Source organism: Lepisosteus platostomus, chromosome 8 (assembly GCF_059453375.1).
Source record: "Lepisosteus platostomus isolate fLepPlt1 chromosome 8, fLepPlt1.hap1, whole genome shotgun sequence".
Taxonomy (NCBI): domain Eukaryota; kingdom Metazoa; phylum Chordata; class Actinopteri; order Semionotiformes; family Lepisosteidae; genus Lepisosteus; species Lepisosteus platostomus.
Genome location: NC_142618.1, coordinates 30,742,159 through 30,765,352, shown reverse-complemented (window position 1 = coordinate 30,765,352; position 23,194 = coordinate 30,742,159). Strand labels below are relative to the sequence as shown.

Genomic DNA, 23,194 nt, shown 5'->3' with positions numbered 1-23,194 from the left:
GAGGTTATAACCTGCATTCCCTGACCTTTCCTAGGCTGGTTAAGTTGAGTATTACCACACTGAAACAAATTAAGTATAGTTTTCTTCATAAATTGAATGATTTTCTACTCATGTTTTTATTTACTAATTAGGGAAGTCAATTGCACACACAGAGATGTTGATGCACTTGTCAATTTTTAATAAATGTAATTTAGTCATCAGTAATTGCACATAATATTTTTATCCATAAAGAGTCACATGAAGTATAATAGACCTTTGAAATAATTTAGTCTGTTTCTACATTGTTTAAATGCCTACAGAAACGGTTTGAAATAGAAGTAAAAAATTAGAAGAAAAGACAACATATGGTAGAAATTAGAAAAAGGCCACATACAGTATATGAATAAGGATCTCTAATAAAATTGTCTACTTTATGGAAAACAGGACTGCAGACACATCTAGCCATTTATGCCCTTAGCTTAATTAGGGCAGAGAGAAGATCCTAGAACATCTGATGTAATTGCAGATATGCTTCTATATTATGGTATAACTGTAATATGGGGAGATGCCAATTTCCTTATTCTTTCCACCCTTAAAACTTTAATATTTTATGTTTTTTTGCCTTTTACCTAATGTCAGAATTAACCTTAAGTTCGTCTTTAATTTACCGTTGCGGATATTTTCAAAATTACATTTTTTAAAACAAAATGTGTATAATATATTGTAACAAAAGATATAAAACTTTATCTGAAATTGTACAACGTTTTGGAGTTATGAAATGTTAACTGAATTCAGCCCAAAAACGATCACAATAGTCATTTTTGGCTTTAATGTACAGAAAAGGCGAAGGAATTACAACTTCCATACTCGGCCATGTTTAGTGCAAGAGTGCTCTGACGTACCCTGTCACTAACCATTCCTCTGTACTTAAGCCTTTCTGAATAACTCCATTGACAACAGCAAGTGGTCCTTCAAGTTAAAAAGCTGAGTATCAAGTCAGGTGGATCTCAAAAAGGGCCTTTCACAGCTTTTCAAAGTTAAGGATAAACAAAGTACATTCTCCATCATTTTAAGCTATCAAACCACATGGCATAGAATAGTTTTGGCCCAAATTACCCTGTTGTGCATTAAAAAAAAAACTGGCAGACTTTCTGATGAGATTTTTAAAATGTCTTACTTAATAGTAAGCAGTTGTTACCTGTTATAATTAAATAAGGTCAGTCAACACTTAGAAGAAAATGGCACTGTACAGCTTTTTCTCAAGCAGGGACATAATCAGTTCCCTCTTCATATTTGTATTTGTTGAAATATCACAATAGTAAAAAAAAGAGTTTTGGCATTTGGCATTAATGGTAACTTGACACAAAAAACACAACAGTATATTAACAGACGGTTTAAATTTCAAAAGTGAAACTCATACTTAACAAAAATGTGCCCTTGAACTGAACAAACATCTCAAACTCACACAAACAGAAACTTAGACTAATTACATAGTTCCTTTACGTCACTTCTTGCTTGTATCAATTGCTCATATCCTCCAGTAAATGTAAATGGCAGCTGTTTCAGTTTCAGAACATACTTTTTCAGTCAGGGGTGAGTCAATATGATTACAGGAGAGCAATTTATTTATGAGACACATAAAAGAAATAGCTCTTAAGCACACTAATTAATTCTGATTTGAAATTTAGTCCTAAAAGTCACACAGCAGGCCATCCAACAGGATTATAAGAATACACATATTGTCTTGAACTGCTAGTGTTTGTGCAAAAAGATTGCACAGGCAACACACCTGCAAGTAGCTGAACCTGTCACAAGGTAGATTCCTTGAGCAAATATTTTGACACTTTTGTTAATGTATATGAAGAGATTGTGATACGCACAAACCCCTCAGGAAATGGTATGAAATGGTCAGACTGTGAAGGGAATGGAAGAACTCAAACAAGCTTATATTTGACTGAGATGATTTGGTCTTGCTACATACTGTAGCTCTACAATTAGAGAGTCATTTATTCATTCATTAAATTAATGGCATTGTATTTAAAAATGCAAGAAATTAAATAAACTTTGGAGAAACATAATAGGCAGGTGTGAAGATGCACACATAAAGAGCTTGCCTCTCATTTCTCTTAAAGTCCCCAATTAATTGTGGAACTACAAAGACATGCTTGAGGTAATACTGATACCTTGTAAGAATACTGACAACATGCCCTATCTAATGTTTCTTAGAGCATTTTTTTAATTGATGGAAGGAAATCTGGGTTTGATTTAAAATATGGCATATATGCTAACTCTATGCGAGAATTCACTTTCAAGAATAAAAATACAGTAATACAAAACTACTCCAACCTACATGTATGTTATATAAAAAACTAGATTCCATACCGTGTCTAGCCTAAGGCCTCTCCAGAGAAATGAATAATACAGGAGTGTCTGTGTCAGTATGTGAGATAGAACAAGGGAGTCTATGTGTGAGAGACAGACATTTGTCCAGGCTTTAGTTAATTTTGTAAACTTTATAGACTTCTGTTGCTAAAATCTGAAAAATAAAACATAAATAAAATGCAAATATATTTTCAAAATTCAGACATTTTTATGACAAATTAAATAGCAGTGAGCCAGATATATTCAAGCTACAGTGTTGTGTAAGGATTGACGGAAGACATATACACAACACAAGCCATAATTGTTGCTGAATAAATTATACTGAAACAAATCGGTTCTTGTATAGACATTCTTATTACCATATGTACACAAAAGGTAAGAACATAAATATATTTGACATTAAATACCAAACAATGAAACATGAAACCCAAACAATCCTTACAGAGGTAATTTTGATCATTCTCATTCTCTTTTATGGAGAGTGAAAATCAATTCCAGCAATTCTGTCAGCAGATTGAAGTTTTTGACTAAAACCTACCTGTTCACCCTCATATACACCCCGTTCAAATCAGAAGAGGAGTGAGGGAAATTTGTTATAATAATTCTTTTTTCAGTTTTAAATTTACAGAATTAGTGTAACAGTTATTCCACTCTTATTTTGAGTCTTTCTTCAATATTGGCTTCAGTTTCTAAAATATTTGCCAAAGTAGGAGAATCGGTCTACCAGTGTTAAGGCAAAAACCCTTACAGGCACTTCAATGCATTACAAAGTGGCATGTGAAAACAAACACACATTCACTAACATGGCAGACAAACAGACAAGCTGGCACAATGCAGAACCACAGATACATACAAGCATCAATCAAGTTAAATTAAATGAAAACTGCTACTACTAAGCCCCATCAAAAGGATATGTGCAAGACTCATCCTTGGCTACAAAGCACGTAATCCGGCTACTATGACCTTTAACATTATTAGGGGCCGTGGTGACCTTAATCCAATCAAATTGATTAACTAAAGCTGAGACCCTAAAAGCTGACCTCACCCCCCTCCTTATTCCACTCAGGCCTCTGCTATTTAGGACTGGCAAAAGCAGTGGGGGATATGTGGTGTATTTACACCACAATGGGGCAGCTCTGTGAACCAATATCATTACAGGCCTACTTGAGATCAAGCCTGCTCCATCAGTGTAACAATCGCTCAAGAGTTCATTAAGGGCAATTGCCTCCCCCCTTTCCATCCTGGCTAACGTTAGTCTTTTCTTAGACCAGATGACAGGCTTAGAGTCAGGCCCCCTTTTCTGGTAGCTTATAGGGATAACTGTAGTAATGCACTAACTAGATGCCTTAAGAACTGAAAGGTATTTAAAGCAGCTGTGTATTGTTGGGCTCTAGCCCTGTTTAAAGTGTTAGAAAAGAACCATTTCGAGGTTTAAACTCCCCTCCCTGCAATTCAATGTGCACTAGCATGTTTGCAAGCTCACACACTTTATTGAGCAGTGTTTGTCTCAAGGAGATGGAAGTCAGAGCCTAATTGTTCACCAGCCACCACCTCACAATTTTCCTATGTCACAAAGAGCTGATAACAAAGCAATAGCTGTAAGTGGGATTTTCTTTATCAAGCATTCTTCAAGGGACCACGCACAAAAGAACAAAGTAGGCGTCTGCATATCGATAGTATCACTTAAGTACATATGAGCCTTTGTATGATTCTCTCAACAAACAAAGCAGCATATTATCTGTTAAAGGTTACACTAATAGCATGACAGTATGTCTGAATAAAGAAAGAAAAGATGCAGTGTTTAACATTTTTATCTTAGGCACCTTCTATTTTTCTTCAAACAACAGAAATATTGGACATTGATGCAGTGATACAGTATGCAGTATACTTTCTCAATAAACTTTACAGACCTGGACGAAATTGAAAAGGTGTCTCTGTTTTCTTTTTTCCACTGACGAGAATCTGATGGATTGTCCATGTAACAACACAGATTTTATATTCTAAGCTCAATATTATTCCCCCAAATCATTGCTGAAAGTGACCTAAATAAAAAGATTTGCACTTCTGGAGAATATTTAATCATTTTAAATGTTCTTTTATTGAATCAAAATCAGGAGACATTTTGAGCAACACTAATGTTTATATTTTTGGAGAATTTTCCACTGGTGAGCCATCACAAAGCCTAGTACATACAACTTACAAAAAGGCTGTAGAAAACAGGAAAAAAATAACTCTGAAAATGATAAACAGGAATGTTTAATGTTTATAAAAGCACTGCCTTTGATGCAGATAGCCCACAGCCTAGGAGCCTGATCATAGTGACATAAATGCACAAGATTATGTTTGAGTACAATTAGAAAAACAGTCATTTATGTAGGGGGAAGCCTGTCAAAGGTTTCAAAAGTCTAAAGAAAGATTTTAAAATTAGTAGGAAAAACCTGAAGCCATGGTAGCTGTAGGAATAGGAGCAGTATAAACCTTAGTGTCCATGCACTGACTTCTGAACTTTTTGATCGTACAGCATATTCAGAATGTTTTGGAGCATACCAGTAAACAGAGAATTAAAATAATTCTACTGGCATATACAAAAGCATTAACCAGGCAGAACAGAACATGAGTAAAGGAGTGAGGTGGAAAATAAAATATCCAAATTAATTTCCATACATAGAGTTCAAAATATGTCAGTGTCATTTTTTTAGGAAATCTCAAACTGTATCTTATCAGTGGCATAGTTCAGACATTCATAGTTCAGAAAAACTAAAAACTAACCAGTAAAGCTACAGTTTAATTGGAAATTAAAAACATTTCAACAACTAAAGTGGTATTTCTGATACACTGTCAGGATGGAAACAACTACATCAATGTCAGGTATAGTTTCTAAATGGGTCCAAATGTTATCAGCAAAGAAATGGAAATTCACACCATGATGTCAGAAGGTAGACAGAACTTTGTATGTATTTGCCGGGATATGTGGTCCCTCAGGGGTCAAAGAGGGGTTGAACTTTGGGGAAGAGAGAGGATAAATGCTAGAAGGGGACCAGAGGACACTCTTCTTCCATCAGACTCCCCAATTCACCATTAGCATGCAATATTGGATTAAAACTACCATTCTGAAACCAAGACTGCAAGTCTATATCTATCTGTGATCTGGATTCATCAAGTTTGGCACTCAACTGGTTTAGTAGTGACTGGGTTGGGAGGGATGGAACTGTTTTTTTTGGTCGTTTTTGGCAGAACATTGACCAATGAAACTTATAGAGCCGAGATACATGACTTCAGTCATTGCTACCTCTACGGTAGGGCATTTTGGATCATGCAGTGCGTCAGGCTGCTTGCCATTGTGAGTATCAGAGTGGTCATAGCCCTCATGTATGAGGTCATAGTCCTGAGGCTGCACTGGTGATCTCAGGTGATCCATATTCTACAACTCCAAATTGGGAGAAAAAAGAAACAAGAATAAAGGAAGAAAAAAACAAACAAACAACAAATACAAAATGGAAAAATACTGTAATTTGCTGTCAATTTACATCTACGTAAACAGAATCAAGAGATGCAAGATCTATAATGAGCAAAATGGGAGTCTCAGTAGTCTACCTGGGGTGTGTTCTGTTTATATTAGGCAGGTCCGCTGTAGAAAAAAGCCCTCCTGCTTTACTCTAGTCCGGTCAGGGTGAAAACCACAAGCAGCCTGCTAAAGTTCATCAGCTCTTAGGCTTGACCACAACAGTGACACCTCTCATCACTAACTGAAATAAAATGCTGTGCAGAACAAAGACGTGTATAAAGTAGGCCAACAAAGATTTTAAGTACATTGTAGGAGCAGGGGTGGATACTGTCCAAATGGTGGTTTGCACTGGTGTTTTATATCTAATGTTGGGTAGGTAAATCTTTATTATTTAAGATATTTTAGGATAATATTTTTGTTAGATTAACAGTGCACACTGCACACCAAACCATTCGGTTTATTTATCTGTCAAAGCATGTGTAAATAATGATATCTCACACACTTCAAATCACATGAACATTAATCAATACATGATTAATTCTATAAATTATGTGAATAAGATTGAATAATAAATATGTGAATATATGCAGGAAACAGCTTTGGCCATTCATGTTGTAGATGCTTTCAATACCGTTAGTAACTCATTTGTGGCTTTTCTGCTTATACATGTATGCATAGTTTGACACATGAGTACAAAACAGGATGAGTTTTGATATATTTCATCCTTCAGGCTAATATTAAAGACTTATTAACAGCCCTGTACTCTGAGAACAGTTCCATACCCCTTGTGCATTAATAAAATCCCACCGTGACCCATCTCGGTTTTCTCTCGGTTTTAGATTAAGTGAATTTACATTTTTACTTTGCTTTCTATGTTAACACATTTCCTTATATTTAATATTAATGGAACATTAGAATGTTCAGTAAATAAGTCTGCTGTTATTATTGGGTTTGCTGCTATTTTAATTTATTACTTCTACTTCTATTACTGCTAATTCCAACACCCATTCTGTATGCCATCACATACCACACAGCCAGAGACATCTGTGATAAACTGGGAAGGTAATATACAGTATAGAAGGTAGAAAGCAGGGAAAAAACAGCTCAGGAAGGAAAATCGTTGACATACCGTACTGTATAATGGCATATACTGTACAGTTCTGCTGTTAACAATAATACTACCTCTTTTGCTTATAGTAGTTGTTTAAGTAAAAGTTATTCTGCTTGTAGTAGTTGTAATAATAATGTATATTTTTTACTATACATAATAAATCCTCACTAAAGACTTCATATACATATATAAAGATAAGAGAGTTCAATATAACAAAGCAAATCCTTTTCTGATGTTTACATCATATTTATAATGACCTAAAATGGACTTATGTCCCACCCCAGGGTGTATCCTGCCCTTGCCCATTGCTTGCCAGGATAGGCTCTGGCTCCCCTGTGACTCTGAATTCGAAGAAACAATTGGATTATAGAAGGATATATTATTAATTTAACCTTAGCAGGTACAACAGTATATCTTTGTACTATGGGCAGAAACAAGAAAATCCAGAGAGAATCCATGTGGCCAGAGGGAAAACATGCAGATTTCTCATACTAGACACTCTAAGCTAAAAGTGAAACCAGGAGCTCTGATCCATGACAGGCCAGGTAGGCCTGCTACCTTAAAGCTTCTGGGACCTTGCTATGATTCTCAAATGAGATGGCTTCTGTGTGAAGTGTACAGTTTCTCCCTGGGTCTGTGTGGGTTATCTCCAGGTGCTTACACCTGAAGAAGGCTCCACAGCCGAAATGTTGTGTTTTCTCTCTTCTATTTTCAGCATGGAATAAACCTTTTACTTGTCCCTTTGCAAACTACACATGCTGAAGCTACCACTTGAACCACTTATCTCCAGGTTGTTTGCTTGTCTTTTAAAGGACATGCTGGCTAGATCAATCCATTTAGAAATTTTCTCCCTGTGCTAGTGCATGAGGCACAAGTGTCTGCCTTGACCCCCATGCCTCTGGAATACGTTACAGGTCATCATAACACATTCACCATGACAGTACACACTAGAGGGCACTAACAGCGCCAATGTGTCGGTGATTTTATTCACTGGGGAAACACTGCAGTTGAGCTTGTGTGCAGTTTTCCAGGATAGACTCTGGGTTTGTGGCTAACCACATACAGTAGGAACAGTAGTGCTTCAAATACATTGGAATTGTTTCTTTGTCATCAGAAAAGCAATGATGTGGAAATTTAAAAAGAGAGATTCTGTTTACACGGCATGGTTCACCACACAGCAATCTGGCAGTGGGACACTGGTACTGTATAATCAGTATTTCTTGTGTGTCTGGGTGGGTTAACATATCTGTGTATGTACCACTGAGCTTGTTGTTTTAAAGTGTTCAGCTTCACTCTAACACCTTCAAAGAAAGATCTGACAACTTTGCCCTGTCTAATTGGTAACCGATGTTTATTCAATGCTGTTTTTTTTGTACACTGGGAATTCACCACTGACGACTGCAGTCAGGGAATTCCCTTCCTGAAGATCCAGGTCTGTAAGAAAATATCCCCTTATTACAATCAAAACTTTTCATGGCTGTGCGACACACTCTGTTGAATGTGTTTACACTGGGATTTAAAAGTTTCTTAAGCAATGAAAATGAAGAATTAAAAGAACAGCAATATTACAGTCTTAAAAACAGCATGTGCCAGATTTATCAAAGAATATTTTGCATCATTGATTTTAAAAGGACAACTAAGTCATATGTCAAAAAAGAATAATGGCTTTTAGTTTAGGTGTTTTTTAGTTTTAAGCTAACCATTTAAAGGATTAGTTCACATTGGCTATATTTTCCCCTTTTGATTTTTTACTTGTTGCATAGCCTATTACATGTGTTCTATGTGTTTCTCTTTGCTATTTATTTATGTTTAGATGTTATGCTTCTGCATTTACCATATGGTCCATTTAAAAACACGTTCTTAAAGGTTGTTTGCTGGAAACCAAGCAGAGGATGTGATTTCCTGTTTTGCACTTTAAGTGTGGATCAACTGGTGAAGCTGTTTGTTGTTTAACTTGTTCATCACTAATGTACTTTCCCAAATTACTGCTTTCAATCAAGTTTTCATTTGCTTTACACAGGCTGTTACTTGCTGGAGTTCATAATTAACATGTCAAATAACAAACTAAGCAGAAACATCAATGCTGAGTTATGTACAACAGATATGATTAAATGGGAAAAGGGATAGATTTTAAATGGCAGAAAAAAATGCAGTTAGTACAAATCTCTTCAGGGTACCAATCTTTTTAAATCAAATATATGTTTATAGAGCTGGGATGAACCCACATTGCTGTACAAAAACCTTAAATAAGATCAATTTTATGTCAATGATATTAAATAAGATTTGGATTTTTCTTGGAGTTAGTCCTGTCTGTATCAAATTGGCATTAGAACAAATATAGTGGTCCAGCAGCTGATTATTCCTTTTATTATGTAAAAATATAATACAATTATACTTTTTTTTTCTGAAGGAAATACTGCATGTTCTATTCTCATTCTATTTTCAATATGTAGTAATCACATTACAAAATTTACTATAGGGAAGTAGTTTTCTTCAGATGTCATTACAAAAATGATGCACTAAAGCATGCACATAATAAAACATGTTAAGAAATGTATAAAAGCATCACATCACTTTCAATGACCGCTTATCCAATTCAGTGTCACTGTAGCCCAGAATCTATCCCAGGAAACATTGGGCACAAGACATGATACACTCTGGATGGGATGTCAGTTCATCGCAGTGCACACAAAGACACACACACCAGAGCCAATTCATACAGAATTAACAGAAGTTAATCTGCCATTATGTCTTTGGACTGTGGGAGAAAACCAGAGAAGACCACATGTAAACAAACTCCATCCAAGATAGAACCTCTGGAACTGAACCTAGCACTGCGAGGCAGCAATGCTAACCACTGCACCACTGTGCCACCCATGTATAAATGGAAATAATAATATTGATTGGCTCCTATTTTTTTCAGTGGCCACTGTATCACATCACTCAGTACAGTGGTGCATTTGGGAGTTTGTTTCCCATCTACTGAGGTCTACCGTAGATCACCAGAAGCTCCAGAGATTAAGCACAAGTCTCTGTGCAAGGTGGTATTGCTCCAGGCGCTGGTGATTGGATTATTAATGCTTACTGACAGGTTGCACCACGCCCATTTTAAAAGAATAAAGAAGGGAAATTGTTTGAAAAGAAAGTTTGCCAATTGAACAAAACCAATGAATATTGATGCATTTTTACATCCCAGCAAGAACACTAAATGTAAACATTAACTATAGAAATGTACAAATGAAAGTGGGACGCAGAATATGATTTGCTGTGTCCAAAACCTCATTTTCCTCCCCATTGTTCCCCTTTCTGTGGCGCTCTTCATATTTTTTGCTCTTAACTCCTCCAAGTTATTGCTATACAGTACATCACTGTAACACTTCACAACCCTACCTCTCCCATTTCAACTTTGCTCTGACACAGTTATGGCATTTCTACTCAAGTGAAATTTGCAGAATCACTTCCTTCCCAACTATTTTACAATGCCTATAATCCAGGCCATGGTATATTCCTGCCTGGTCTGTAATATCTTCAACTTGGCCAGACTCCAATTTTTTAACTTTTAATCACATCCAGAATACAACTGCTTATCTTATCCTTTCTCTTCTTTGCTTTTTCCACCTTGCTACTTACTCCTCTGCTTCTTCTTGCTTCCAGTTGCTGAATGGCAACACGGCCAGTTCAAATGCCTAGTTCTCCTTGTCTCGACCTTTCTGTTTCTGCCTATATTTCTCTATTATTTCTCCTTGCTCCACCTCTCACCCTTTCTGCTTTTCCTTTTCACCCAGTCTTGGCTGTATATGGGGTAATTTCCCCAGATAAAAAAAAACATCTTTAAAGGTAATAAATAATAAAAAGAAGAGGTGGAAAGCTGAAAGTCCATTTTATTTTTAAATGTATCGGTTTCCAGGGCTCATGTATCACTCCAAACCTGTACAACATGTTTAGAAACAAAAGTAATAGGCCAATTCTAAGTAATATTTTTTAATTGAAACTGACAAGTTGAATTATTCATACTAAAGCAACAGGAACCGGACCAACACAAAGAGGAATTTTCTCCAAAGATCCTGCAAACTACAATACTTTATCTCTAGGCAGGTCATCAGGTTTATCAGGTCAAGGTCTTTATCTGATAACTGTGCAATTAATCAGATTAATTGGTAAAACACCCTTTTTGAGAATATGTTAAAATATAATTTGTAAAAAAAGCATGTAAAGATGTGTAAAAGTATCCGTTATCCAATATTTCAGTCATATCATATGCTTGAACACAGATCACCCTTGATACTGCAAGATCCTCAGCCTAGGACTGTTGGCACCAGCACAAATTGGCAAGTGATTTTTTTTAAAAAAAGTTGCACAAGCTCAAATAAACAGAAACTTGGCAGACTTTCTGAGAGTTTTGTACCCACTACCGACAAACACAAACACATACAGTATGTATGAATCAGATTGCTTAAAAATGTCCATAAAACCTACAAAGCTCTATCAAATGGACAGAGCAGTGATTATATTTAGTATAATATAATTATAATATATATTGTATTAAACATAGTACATATAATATATATTATATTATAGAGTTGCATTGGCACTTATTTCCATCACAAATCTTGCATTTGTACATATGTACAGTATATAGCATTGTGAAAAGAATGGAATATATACTGTATGCAGTTACCTTTGCAGATAATTTTTTCCTGCTTCTTTATTCTGTACTGTATATCCAGGTAAAATTGAGCTCCACAAAATGACATTAAATGCAAGCAGTGTCATGTAGCGCCTGGACATGAGTTGCAGTGGTGTGAGATTTGGTTAAAAGTTGCGTGAGACTGGGAGCTTACATCAATCTTCACAGCCCAACTGTCATCATTTCAGTATTTTGTAGCTGTTGGGCACAACTGTTCAGACAGGATAGTTACAGCAGAAGAATCTCTTTGCTGCTCTTTTCTCTTTCTTTCTAAGTAACCACAAACAAAGTTTAGTGCAGATTTTTCTCTTTCAAATCTTTCAGCAGGACTTTTTCTTTGATGATGTGTTGTAAAGTAAAATCTGGATTTGCACATCACAATCATATTGTAGTTAATGTGAATGGATTGTTCCATTGTATGAGCATTGTCAGGACTGAAGGTGTCTTTCTATATACAGGCTCTATATGCCAAGCAACAGAAATACAGTACTAATAATATTATAGTTCTTTACTCTGGAGTGGTGTATTAAATGTGACATTTATATCTTGAACTGTGATTCTTTAATATTCTACTTGGAGTAAAATGTGCACCCATTCATTTTGAATCAGTATTTACACAAATGAATGGCAAGTGTTATTTCCAGAATTCTGAATATGAAATGAGGTTTTTAGACCTCTGAATCAGGATAACAACTAAACTTCAGGTAATGCTTGAAACCCAAAATAGACAGCAATGCCAGAGTGGCTTACCTAGAAACTGTATATAGAGGCTGAGTAAAGGAAGAACTGCTTTGTTCTAAAAATCAGGAAAAGTGCTATTGTAACATTAAGTTGCACTATGCTGTAGTTTTGAGATACTTGAATTACCACAGGCTAAAGGCCTCTTATTCATAAGCAATAATCATGCTAAAAGTATTGGTTTGAATATTTTTTTTTCGTTTCTGAAAGTAATGTTGGCACTAAATGCACTATCTATTAAAAAAAAAACATTTGTTATAAAAACTAAAGATAAAATTATATAGGGATGTCTAAATTAACCACTCACAAGCTCGTTTGTATTTCAAGACTTTCTGTTGGGTCTCATTGTTTTTAAACTCCACTCAAATGAAATTTCACATGGTGGAAACAGACTTGAAATGATTATTTTAACATTATTAGATTTAAAGCAAGAGAATATCAGATTTATAAATAAGTCATTTACATTGTGAGGATATCAGCACATTGTCTGTTTCTCAGGAGTTGCTAATTTGGGAGAGACATTTTCTAAAATTCTGTCCTAATAGTGATAACAAAACCGCCTAGCCACCATATTCACACATAAGCACCAATTAAATGAGTTGATATTAATGTGCCAATTTATAAAATATACTGTAGATACAGAATTTATATCTATCTATTTCTAACTGCTTCTTTCAATTAAGTGTCATGGGGGAGCTGGAGCTATCCTGGCCAGCAATGGGCGTAAGCCAGGATACACCCTAGATGGGACACCAGTCCATCACAGGGCAGGCACAGAGACACAAACACAGCACTCACACCAGAGCCAATTTTTCCAGAAGCCAATTAACCTACCAGCATGTCTTTGGACTTGGGAGGAAACTGAAATATCCAGAGGAAATCCATACAAACACAGAATTAGACCCGGGGCCCAGTGTTGTGAGGCAGCAATGCTCAACACTCTGGTACAGTGCCACCCTAGTATAATATATAATTTTCTAAATGTATGGATCCAAACTGATAAATACATGTACCAGATTCAATTATTGTGGGATATCATAAACAAATCTTGCTAAAACAAAGCATGCTAAAATCCCCATGTTGCAAAAATGAATGTCAAAGGCATGTTAGATACATTTCCACAAATCATTACAGAACAGAACATAGAGCACGTGGTCTATGATCATCTTTTAACTTTGCTATAGATTTTAATATGAAAAAAGTGTTGGTCAATTATATTTAAACAATGTTAATTAGTGCAGCAGCTCTTGGAAGCTTTAATATGTTGCATCACAACATGCCTTGCATAACTGTAAATGACAGCCAGGAAATTATTATAATTCCTTTCTTAGAAATGAATTCAGCAGAAAACCACAATACAGCAGCAACAGAGAAACACCTGTGTTGTGAAAAAGGAAAGGTAAACAAAGCCATTGCTGACACTGCCATTCACAGTAGACTACACTTTGGAACCCAGGTGGTTCATAACATTGCTTCAGGTTGCTATTGGGTGCTTCCTTTTAAGTTTCAAATGAAAATTTGCTTAGACATTGTTGTTTATTAAAGCAGACCTATAGCTGCACTATACTGTAATACTAAATCAACATCCTTTTACAATCTTGGAAATCTGATATTTCAGTTTTTGCACCTCTTGAAATCTACAATATTAAAGGTGACAAAGGGCAGACAGAAAAGGATAATCTGTTTAGTACTGTCTACATCTTATACATTACACCACAATTGACATGACTTACACATTTTAATGCTTTTATTTCATTTATTACTTCACTGTCAATTTTTTGCACTGAAAATGACTAATCAATCTTCTGTTTATGCCCTCATGTGAAATCATCAGTTTCTAATTAACCTGACAAACCACTGAATCACCAAAGAAACCTGGGGCAATATGAGACACAAAGCCTTCCAAGACGTGTGTGCTGTTAGACTGACTGATGTGAATGATAATTATAATGCACACATGATCATCATAAAAAAGAAAGACATAAATGAGAATGATAGACCCCAGTGCAACACATATCAACCCAGTAAACAGGATTTTATGTTGCTTGGTGAGCAGAATCTGCCCTGGTCATCCCCACCCCACAAAATCCAGAGGTCACAAGTAATATAACCACATTAGCAGTGACTATCAACCAACTGGCTCACCTGCACCTGCAACCTATGTCCTAGCCTAAAACTGAACTATTTTTCTATCCAAGCAGTATATTTTCTCCGAAGAATATCTTGCAATTTGTGTTCATACACAACTGCCATATGCACAGAAGGCACTTTGGCCCCAATTGGAAAGTTATAACAATTTTAATGATTTAAAGAAAAAAAACATTGAAAATGTCTCAAAAATGCAAAACATTTAATCTGTGATACAGGGAATGGTAATGTTTAAAACTTCTAAGCTTTAGCAGAATCTTGAGCTAAGATGGGTGACAAGTTTTAAAGAGGATTTTGATCAATGGCAATGTCATGAAGAATGTCTCTACCTTTATCAAGTACAGGTCCAAAGATTGCCAAGTTGTCATTAATCGTGGTGCAGTTCCACCTCCGGCCCCTGAATTGATGCTGGCACTCTTGAATGCCAATCTTGACTCCCTCAGCTACACTGGGCATGATCTCTACATAATTCCGGCAGAATCGCAGCTGCTTGGGCACCAGACCAGGGATGCTTCCACACAGGATGGGTTGAGTTCCCAGAGATGAATACTGATGCCCCACAGCTAGAGACCTGAAACACACATGGAAGAGAACAGGTTTGGATGAGTACACCTGCAGGAACCAAAGCCAAAGAGCTAACTGGGATCTCATCTTTGTTACATGCTTTTGGAGGAGTCATCCCTTTAAAAATCTATAGGATAATGTTGCTTGAAATGTTGTTGGTCTGATCTGAGATCATCTGGTAATCTAAACCTCCAAGGCAGCATTCTCTAAACACAATAACACAAAATAGTGAGCAACTACTTGCACCAAGAGATTTGTTTTTCTGCAATCATCACATAAACTTCCTTCTTAACAGTATGTAGCTAAAGTATCCAGTTACAACACAGGATTATTGTGATCCACTACATTCAACGTTTATCCATTATAAATGTTTAATTCCCATACAATGACCAGATACTGCCAGAACGTATTGTATTAATATACACATTTTAAAACTCACAGAACGTCATAATGAAAGCATGGCAATTAGTACAGGAAATCAGTGATAAAATTGTAATATTATTATGGCAAACACTCATGGTACTTCAAAATATGATAGAATCATGAACAAACTCTACATTCTATACAAAAGAAAGATGACAAAAAATGAAAACTGTGTATGTTAAAATTGTAGTAGTTAATTCTAGACTGAAAAGTAGACAAAAACAACATTTCAGCCAAAAGTATTGTGAATGGAGATAATTTGTGTAGTCTGTCCAACAGCAAGTGGATTCCAGTCCCTTTAACCTGTGGTATTAGTGAACTTTACACATAGCATGCTGGAAGTCCTCAGAAACAGGTTTCATTGTGTCAGAAGTGGTAAAGAGTAAATTCCTCCGTCTGAAGGATATGTTTGTGAAAGTGTTCAACCCATAGAGCAAATTGCTCAGCTAAGCCAAGTTTTGCTCTTGTTCACCGTAGATTACCCCCAGAAATCTTTGTTTGAATGGGTGGTTTACAAAAACACTGCCAAGAATTTCTCAGGGATAAGCACTAAGATCCATTTTTTGTGAATATGTATTTTCTTTTGTTCTGTACTTTGTATACTGCTTATAAATTTTTATTTAACAATACTGAACACAATCTTACTGAAAAGGTGTCTCTGACAAATAGACGCAAAAGGATCTACAGAGCTTAAATAAAACACCATTCCAGTTCTAAGGGTTCTGCTTGGCATTAGTGTCTTAACTAGTCATCTTTCTCATAACTGTAGTCTGCAATTCTGTTGCACTCCTCTACAATGTAATGACTGACACGCATATGGGAAAACTATACACACACAAAATGATAGAGCCCTGGGAATTGATAGCAGTGAAAATGAAGGGCCACGGCACTTTTTTAACAAAAAGATTAAGTGTCTTTTAAATCTTCATTAAGATTATTAAAACAATGTCCCGTTAATGTGGGAGTTGTGCTGTTCTTCTATTTTCTTTCATCTCATTCATTTCATTTCATGTTCTTTCATTTTTATGTGTGGAGGGAGGAGATAAATATGATTTCCTTGAAGATATTAATAAATAAGAGATACAATGCACAAACTGTCACTAAAAAGAGTATTTTTAAGAATCATATTTTTTGTGTTTTTTTTCTAATTTGTTCCTGCAACTACATATCTAATGTATACATTTACATGTACATGTTCATGTACATTATATGAATACAGACTGACATACTGTATTAATACTGCACTGTATACTGTAATAATGTGTTATGCTAGTTAATCTACTAGTTAATCTGTAACATATGCTATTATGAGAGGCAGTAATATGACTGTAACAATTCTAGTGCATGCCCACTTTTTACCTCATGAAATGATGTAAGGAGTTACAGCGAAGTTATATGATTAATTACAATTATTATATCTTTGTTAATTGTATCATGTATATATTAAGAAATTAAATTTTGTGAAAACGTACCCTACTATAGATGTTTTTAGCTTATGTTCTGAATTAGTATGCTGTATACAGTGCCATTAACAAGCATGAGAAGATTATATTACACATAATATTTGGGAAACCTTAACTGCTTAGCTACCCATGGTAGAGTCCCTTGCAAAAGTATACACTTCATTTCAATGATGCCCCATTTTGTTGAATCACACATGAATTAGACATATTTTTAAAAGTAAATTGTTTTAATTTAAATTTGAACGCTCAAACTAAATGTCTTTACTGTAAGGATGAAAGAAGTTAAATGTCAGCAAAAACAAGCAGATTTCAGATTTATTTATTTTGTATCTTGGACTTTGACTGGGTCACTCAAGGAAACTTATTTTAATCTTGCTAAGCCATTCCAATGTAGCGTTGAGTTTTATGTAGCCTTGAGTTTTGGGTCATTGAAAGGTGAATTTTTTATAGGTTTACCTCTATGATTTGACTGTACTTTGCTCCACTTTCCTCTCAATCTTGACAGGTTTCTTAGTCCCAGATAACAGGAAACAGCCACAAAACATAGTGCTGCCACCACCACAGAAGCATGCAAGCATAAGAATCACCACTATAACATAAAGCCAATACAGCTACAGTATAATAAGGATGGATGGTGTTGACTGGGTTATGGTCTGTGTTGAGTCTGTCAGACAAATGCAGATCTCCCTGTTACTGCAGGGATTTGATCCTGGACAGGTGGGATCCACTCCAGGATACTCGCTAACTCATCCATGCCTGAAGACGGCGTCCTCTGCCATGGTAGAGTTTTACACTGTCTTAATTTCAGAGAGAAGTGACCTGCATTCTGTAACTCACTTAGTGCATTGAGCCCTGTTACATTTTGCACCGGACTTAATACTTTGAATTTAGACCACAAGTTTGTCATGTCTGAACATAATACCTGTTTTTGCATGTGTGCAGTATCAATTAAATCCCTTTCTGCCAAACTCTGCGCATGATTTGAGATGGTTTATTTGCATATAGGCCAGCTTTGAGGGGCAAGAGGGAGAAGAGGGATGTTATTGTTTCATGGACATATTCTCCCATTTCAGCCACTGAACTCTGTAGCTCTTTCAAGGTTTTTCAGGCTTATACTGTATACTCTCTAAATCAGGCTTTCAGGCTGCTCAGTGGAGGGAGAGCCTGATTTAGGAAGTGTACAGGTGGTACAGTACAATAGCTTCTATGGCTTAATGATTGACTTCAGGGGTTTCCAGTACATTTGAAATTCCTTTACCCTCTTCTCCAAATCAATGTCTTTCCACAGCTTTATTAATGAGTTGTTTTGAAAATTCTTTAGTCCTCTTGATTGAATGTTGGCTAGAAACTCACTACTTGATTGAAGGACCTTACAGAGACAGGTGTACTTATTCTGAAATCATGTGAAGAACTATTAATACACACAAGGAGGCCATCCAGCTTTGAACTAATTCAGGTTTGATATAGGTTTTCCTAATCACAAAAATGGTGAATACATATGCAATCAACACATTTTGAAATATGAGTGTTTTTGCTGACATTAACTGTATCTTCCTTCCTCTCACCCACAGTGTTTAAAATGGCCATTCAGGTTTTTATAAAAAATATTCATTTCAAAACTGTGTATAATTCAACAAAATGCAATGCATTGTATATTGATTCAATGTCCACAGGCATTTCTTAATTAATCACATGAAATCTCTTTATATATTACTAGTTGGAAGTTTACTTTATACACCTAAAACTTTTTTTATTACAAAATTGCCTGTTATTTTTTTATTTTTGGATTCTTTTACATCAAATTATTTTTTGCTTTCACTGTTTGTGTTAACAATTTTGGTTGATGTCTTCATCTTTCAGGAGTTCAGATACTCTAATCAAATCTCTACAAGATCTTTATCCAGTCTAATGTGTGTTTTTCGTCTACTAAGGGTATGCTTTTCAGGCCTAGAAGTTCTCTGATTGGCCTGCTTTAGTTTCTTTCCAGAGCACTAATGTCCTTTTTTCTTTTGATGACCAAGCTGAAACTGCATTCTACAGTAAATGTCGTATTTGTCCATCCATCTTCTAAACTGCTTTATCCAGTACAGAGTCATGTGGGTAGTCCACACTCACACCTAGAGAGAGTTTTCCCAGAAGCCAATTAACCTACAGTACCAGTATGTTGGACTGTGGTGGGAAACTGGAGAACCTGCACTCACAAACGTGGCGAGAATATACAAACTTCACAAAGATTGCACCACAGAAATTGAACCCAGTGCCCTAGTACTAGTTCCCTAGTACTGTAAGGTAGCAAAACTAACCACTGCGCCACCCTGCCATTCCGCTAAATGTCTTATTTTAATTTGTTTACCCCTGAGATCATGTCAAAGTTGAGTAGGGGTAATGATTGTAGTTACCTGTTTGATTGTTTGTGGCAAAACATGCAACACATCCCACCTTTCCAAGCATTTTGGGATTGTTTTAAATTGAATGTAGAGACAAAATAAGAACTGACTCCTAAGAACTGTGGTTTTCAAGGATCCTGACAGCAGTTCTCCACCAATCCTTAAATCTATAAAAACATAAATAAAAAAGTCCAATGCTAAGCCCTACAATACTGGTAATGTATCTATTGGTAGTGTTCCAGGAACTGCTAACTCTTTTTTTTCTGGGGCTTCATTACTTCATTACTTGAAAGAAAAGCAAGAAAAACTCTTCTTTCATCACAATACAAATACTGGGTCCTGCTAAGCAAAGAGTACAGTGGGAACACAAACTTTGCAAAAAGAACACTAAAGCACTTTAGTGGTACAAGGCTAGAAGAAAGTGACTTAAGGGATAGTGGCATCAAAGTTCTTATAAAAGCTTTTGATCAATGTGTAAGTACTTATTAGGGCGAGGCATTCCATGTTTAGACAAGCTGCCGTCCAAGGCAAGGTTAGCTTCTACAAACCCATCAGTGTTTAGACCCATGTTTTATACCATTGCTGTGCTTTATGCACATTGTCCACATACAGTACATGCACATAACTGGAGAGGATTCCAGAAAATATTTTATATACATATATATATTTTATATATATGTATGTATATTTCTTTATTTTTACTTTTCAGCAAAGATGATGTTCCTTTGTAGGCCAAACACTGATGCAGCTCCTCACTCTAAAAGCTACCTAAATTCCAAGAAGCATCAGGGCTCTATCATCCCTGACCATGTTCCAGCTCCTCTTCAAGATGCTCCTTCTTCCAACTATACCTTTGGATCATTTGATTATGATTACAGTTTCTCTGCCTTGCATTGTCGCACTGTTACTTTCAGTTACCGTAGGCTGTATGTCTAAAGGCAATGACTCATTTGAGTCCTATAAAACTTTTTCTACTTTGTTGTGGTTACTGTTTTGTGTTAAATTATGCTAATGATGCAGTCCATCCTATATATTTTCACCTTATTTTTTAAGGCCAATAATAGTTTTAATTAATATAGTTATTTCTAGGTCACGTTGAATGTGTAAATCCTGTCTGTCTAATTTACTGCAATAGGTTTAGATAATTATGCATTTCTGTCAAATCAAGTGAAATTCCTTAGGATTTCTAAAGAATTTAAAGATTATTAAATTAAGATTAAAAGGTGTAACACTGGTTATTTGGTTACCCACCACAACAAATATACAGTATGTTGAATTAACATTTAAAAAAAGCTAAAATTTAAGTTGTCTCAGTTAATGTGTAAAAATTGTAGTAAATATTTCCAGAATAAGAATAACAAATACAAGTCAAGTGTTTGGTAGTGTCCATTCATGATGGTGCCAGAAAACCTAGTAAATTACAGGATATGACTGGAAAATGCCTGGGCGCTCAGTATTTTGTCTGTGTACAAATTATGCTGAAAATTTCCATGGGAAAATAAATAAATCAGAAGCAATTCTTTCATAAACAAGACATTAAAGGCAATAGAAATAAATACAGACAAGCCCTGTGCTCTGAGATAAACAAATTTGAAATGACTGGGAGGTTGGGCCTGCAAAACTGGCCTACTGTGTGTTTTAACAAACACCTTACTACTGTGACTTCTCTATTCTATCTGGTTATTATGTTTCTGATGCTGCTGGACAGTAAATTATTAATATTGTTTTATAAAAATTGAGCCTTTTTTAGTTAAACTAAAAAAGGAAAAACAAATGCTACAATGGAACTTCAATGGAAGAAGTTTCTTTTGTAGATGCTATGGATGAGATTTATTAAAATTTGCTCTAGTCAGACAGGATTAATGTTACCACAAAAGTAGTATTGATAAGCTTGAAATATCCGCTGATTATTATCAAATTCTCACTAGCATCAAACTGTCGATGACTGGATAGCACAGTATATAAACAGATATCTACCAAGACAAAACCTGCACAGCATCAGTGTGTGGATCCCATAATTGTCTTATCAATCACCTTTGGGTTCATGAAAGACTCCTTGTGCACAAAGGGCAACAAATGAATGACTAGTATTTAGTGAAAGGACAGAAATTAAGACAAAGATATCCTTAATAGAAATATAAGGGGGGATTCTTCTGGATTCAAACAAGAAGTAATTAATTTTAGCAAAACTGATTAATGCTAACCTGAACCAAAGTATAAATCTACTTTAATTTCTATAAGATGTCTTTATTTGACATATCTCAAGATGTCTATTTTTTAGAACAAAATAATTTAAAAATAATACCAGTACTGAAGACTATTAAGAATGTTTTGATAATACTTAAATGGGAGAATATTACATATTGTAAACAGCACATAGAAATTCCAATATTCACTCCCATTTAATGGTTATAAAGTGTTGAGAAAACTTTTAAAGACTTTCCACATCCAGTTTCCATGAAGGTAACATCCCAGAGGTTTTAATGCAAAAGAGCAGCTGCATTGTTTTTTTCTAATACCCAGTGGTGTTTTGGAGAAATGACAATGCTTGTATTATAATATGAAAGATCCTTCAAATATACAGTATTATACCCAACCAGCCGAGCTTATCTTTGCTAATTAGAGGGTACTGATCAGGGATCAGGCAGTATGGTGGTGCAATAGGGACAATTGCTGCTTTGCAGCACTTTTGCCCTGGATTCAATTCCTGGGATGCTATCTGTGCAGAGTTTGAATGTTTTCCCTATGTTTGCATGGGTGTCCGTTACATGCACTGGTTTATTCTCACAGTCCAAAGACATACTGGTAGGTTAATTGGCTTCTGGGAAAATTGGCCCTTGTGTGAGTGTGTATGTTTGTACCTGTGTGCGCCCTGTGATGGACTGGTGTCCCACCCAGGGTGTATCCTGCCCTGTGCCTGTTACTTTCTGGGTTAGGCTCCGGAACTGTGACCTAGTTTTGGATAAGTGAATTAGAAAATGGATGGATAGATTATCAGAGATGATGATGATCTCTTGTCTCTATGAATTGGCTACATTACTCTGCTCTCCTCCCCAATGATAGCTGGTGTGTGGTGAGCGTTCTGGCGCACTATGGCTGCCGTCGCATCATCCAGGTGGATGCTGCACACTGGTGGTGGTGGAGGGGAGTCCCCATTACCTATAAAGCGCTTTGAGTGGGGTGTCCAGAAAAGCGCTATATAAATGCAAGCAATTATTATTATTATTATTATTATTATTATTATTATTATTATTATTATTATTATTATTATTATTATTAATCAATGTTTTGTGCTTAAACTGTTATTTTATAGTCAAATTAAAATAATATTCAGTCATAAAACCTTTTAGATTCCATATCAAATTATCTTTTGTCCCCAGAGATATTAGCTAAAAGAGCTATTTAAATTGTAAATGAATTAAGGAATTAATTATTAATTCAAGGCATATTTCTGAATGTTTTAACACTAGGATGGTCTTGGCAGCCTGGAAACTGCAGCAATTTATGTTAGGTATAATACATATAAAAATATCAATAACACAGCATTTAGAGCGTTTTTAAAAGCCCTCTGGAAAATAAGATGTGCTGTCTTTCATGCACATTTAATCTCAACACATTTAATTTTTAAAAACTGTATTCTTTTTCTGAACAAGTGTAAAATTGTATAAAGTTTTTTTGTGGTTTGTCAACACAGCATCTAAACAGTCATTCCTTCCTATTTAAGCACTGTCTCAGGAAACATGCTTGATCAAATAGATAAGCATTAGCTTTTCCCGAAGAAACAAGCACTTGTGTCACATGCCAACA

General features: G+C 35.7%; 1 protein-coding gene across 3 annotated transcripts in view; it reads right to left on the bottom strand.

Annotated features, from left to right (window-relative positions):
* wnt3a (wingless-type MMTV integration site family, member 3A) overlaps positions 1–23,194 on the bottom strand; it is an 85,809-nt gene that overhangs the window by 9,652 nt on the left and 52,963 nt on the right. For all 3 annotated transcript variants that reach the window (XM_088643089.1, XM_088643090.1, XM_088643088.1), the window contains one exon: positions 14,880–15,121. In XM_088643089.1, the coding sequence (XP_088499215.1) occupies positions 14,880–15,121 (242 nt within the window). The remainder of the gene's footprint in view (positions 1–14,879; positions 15,122–23,194) is intronic.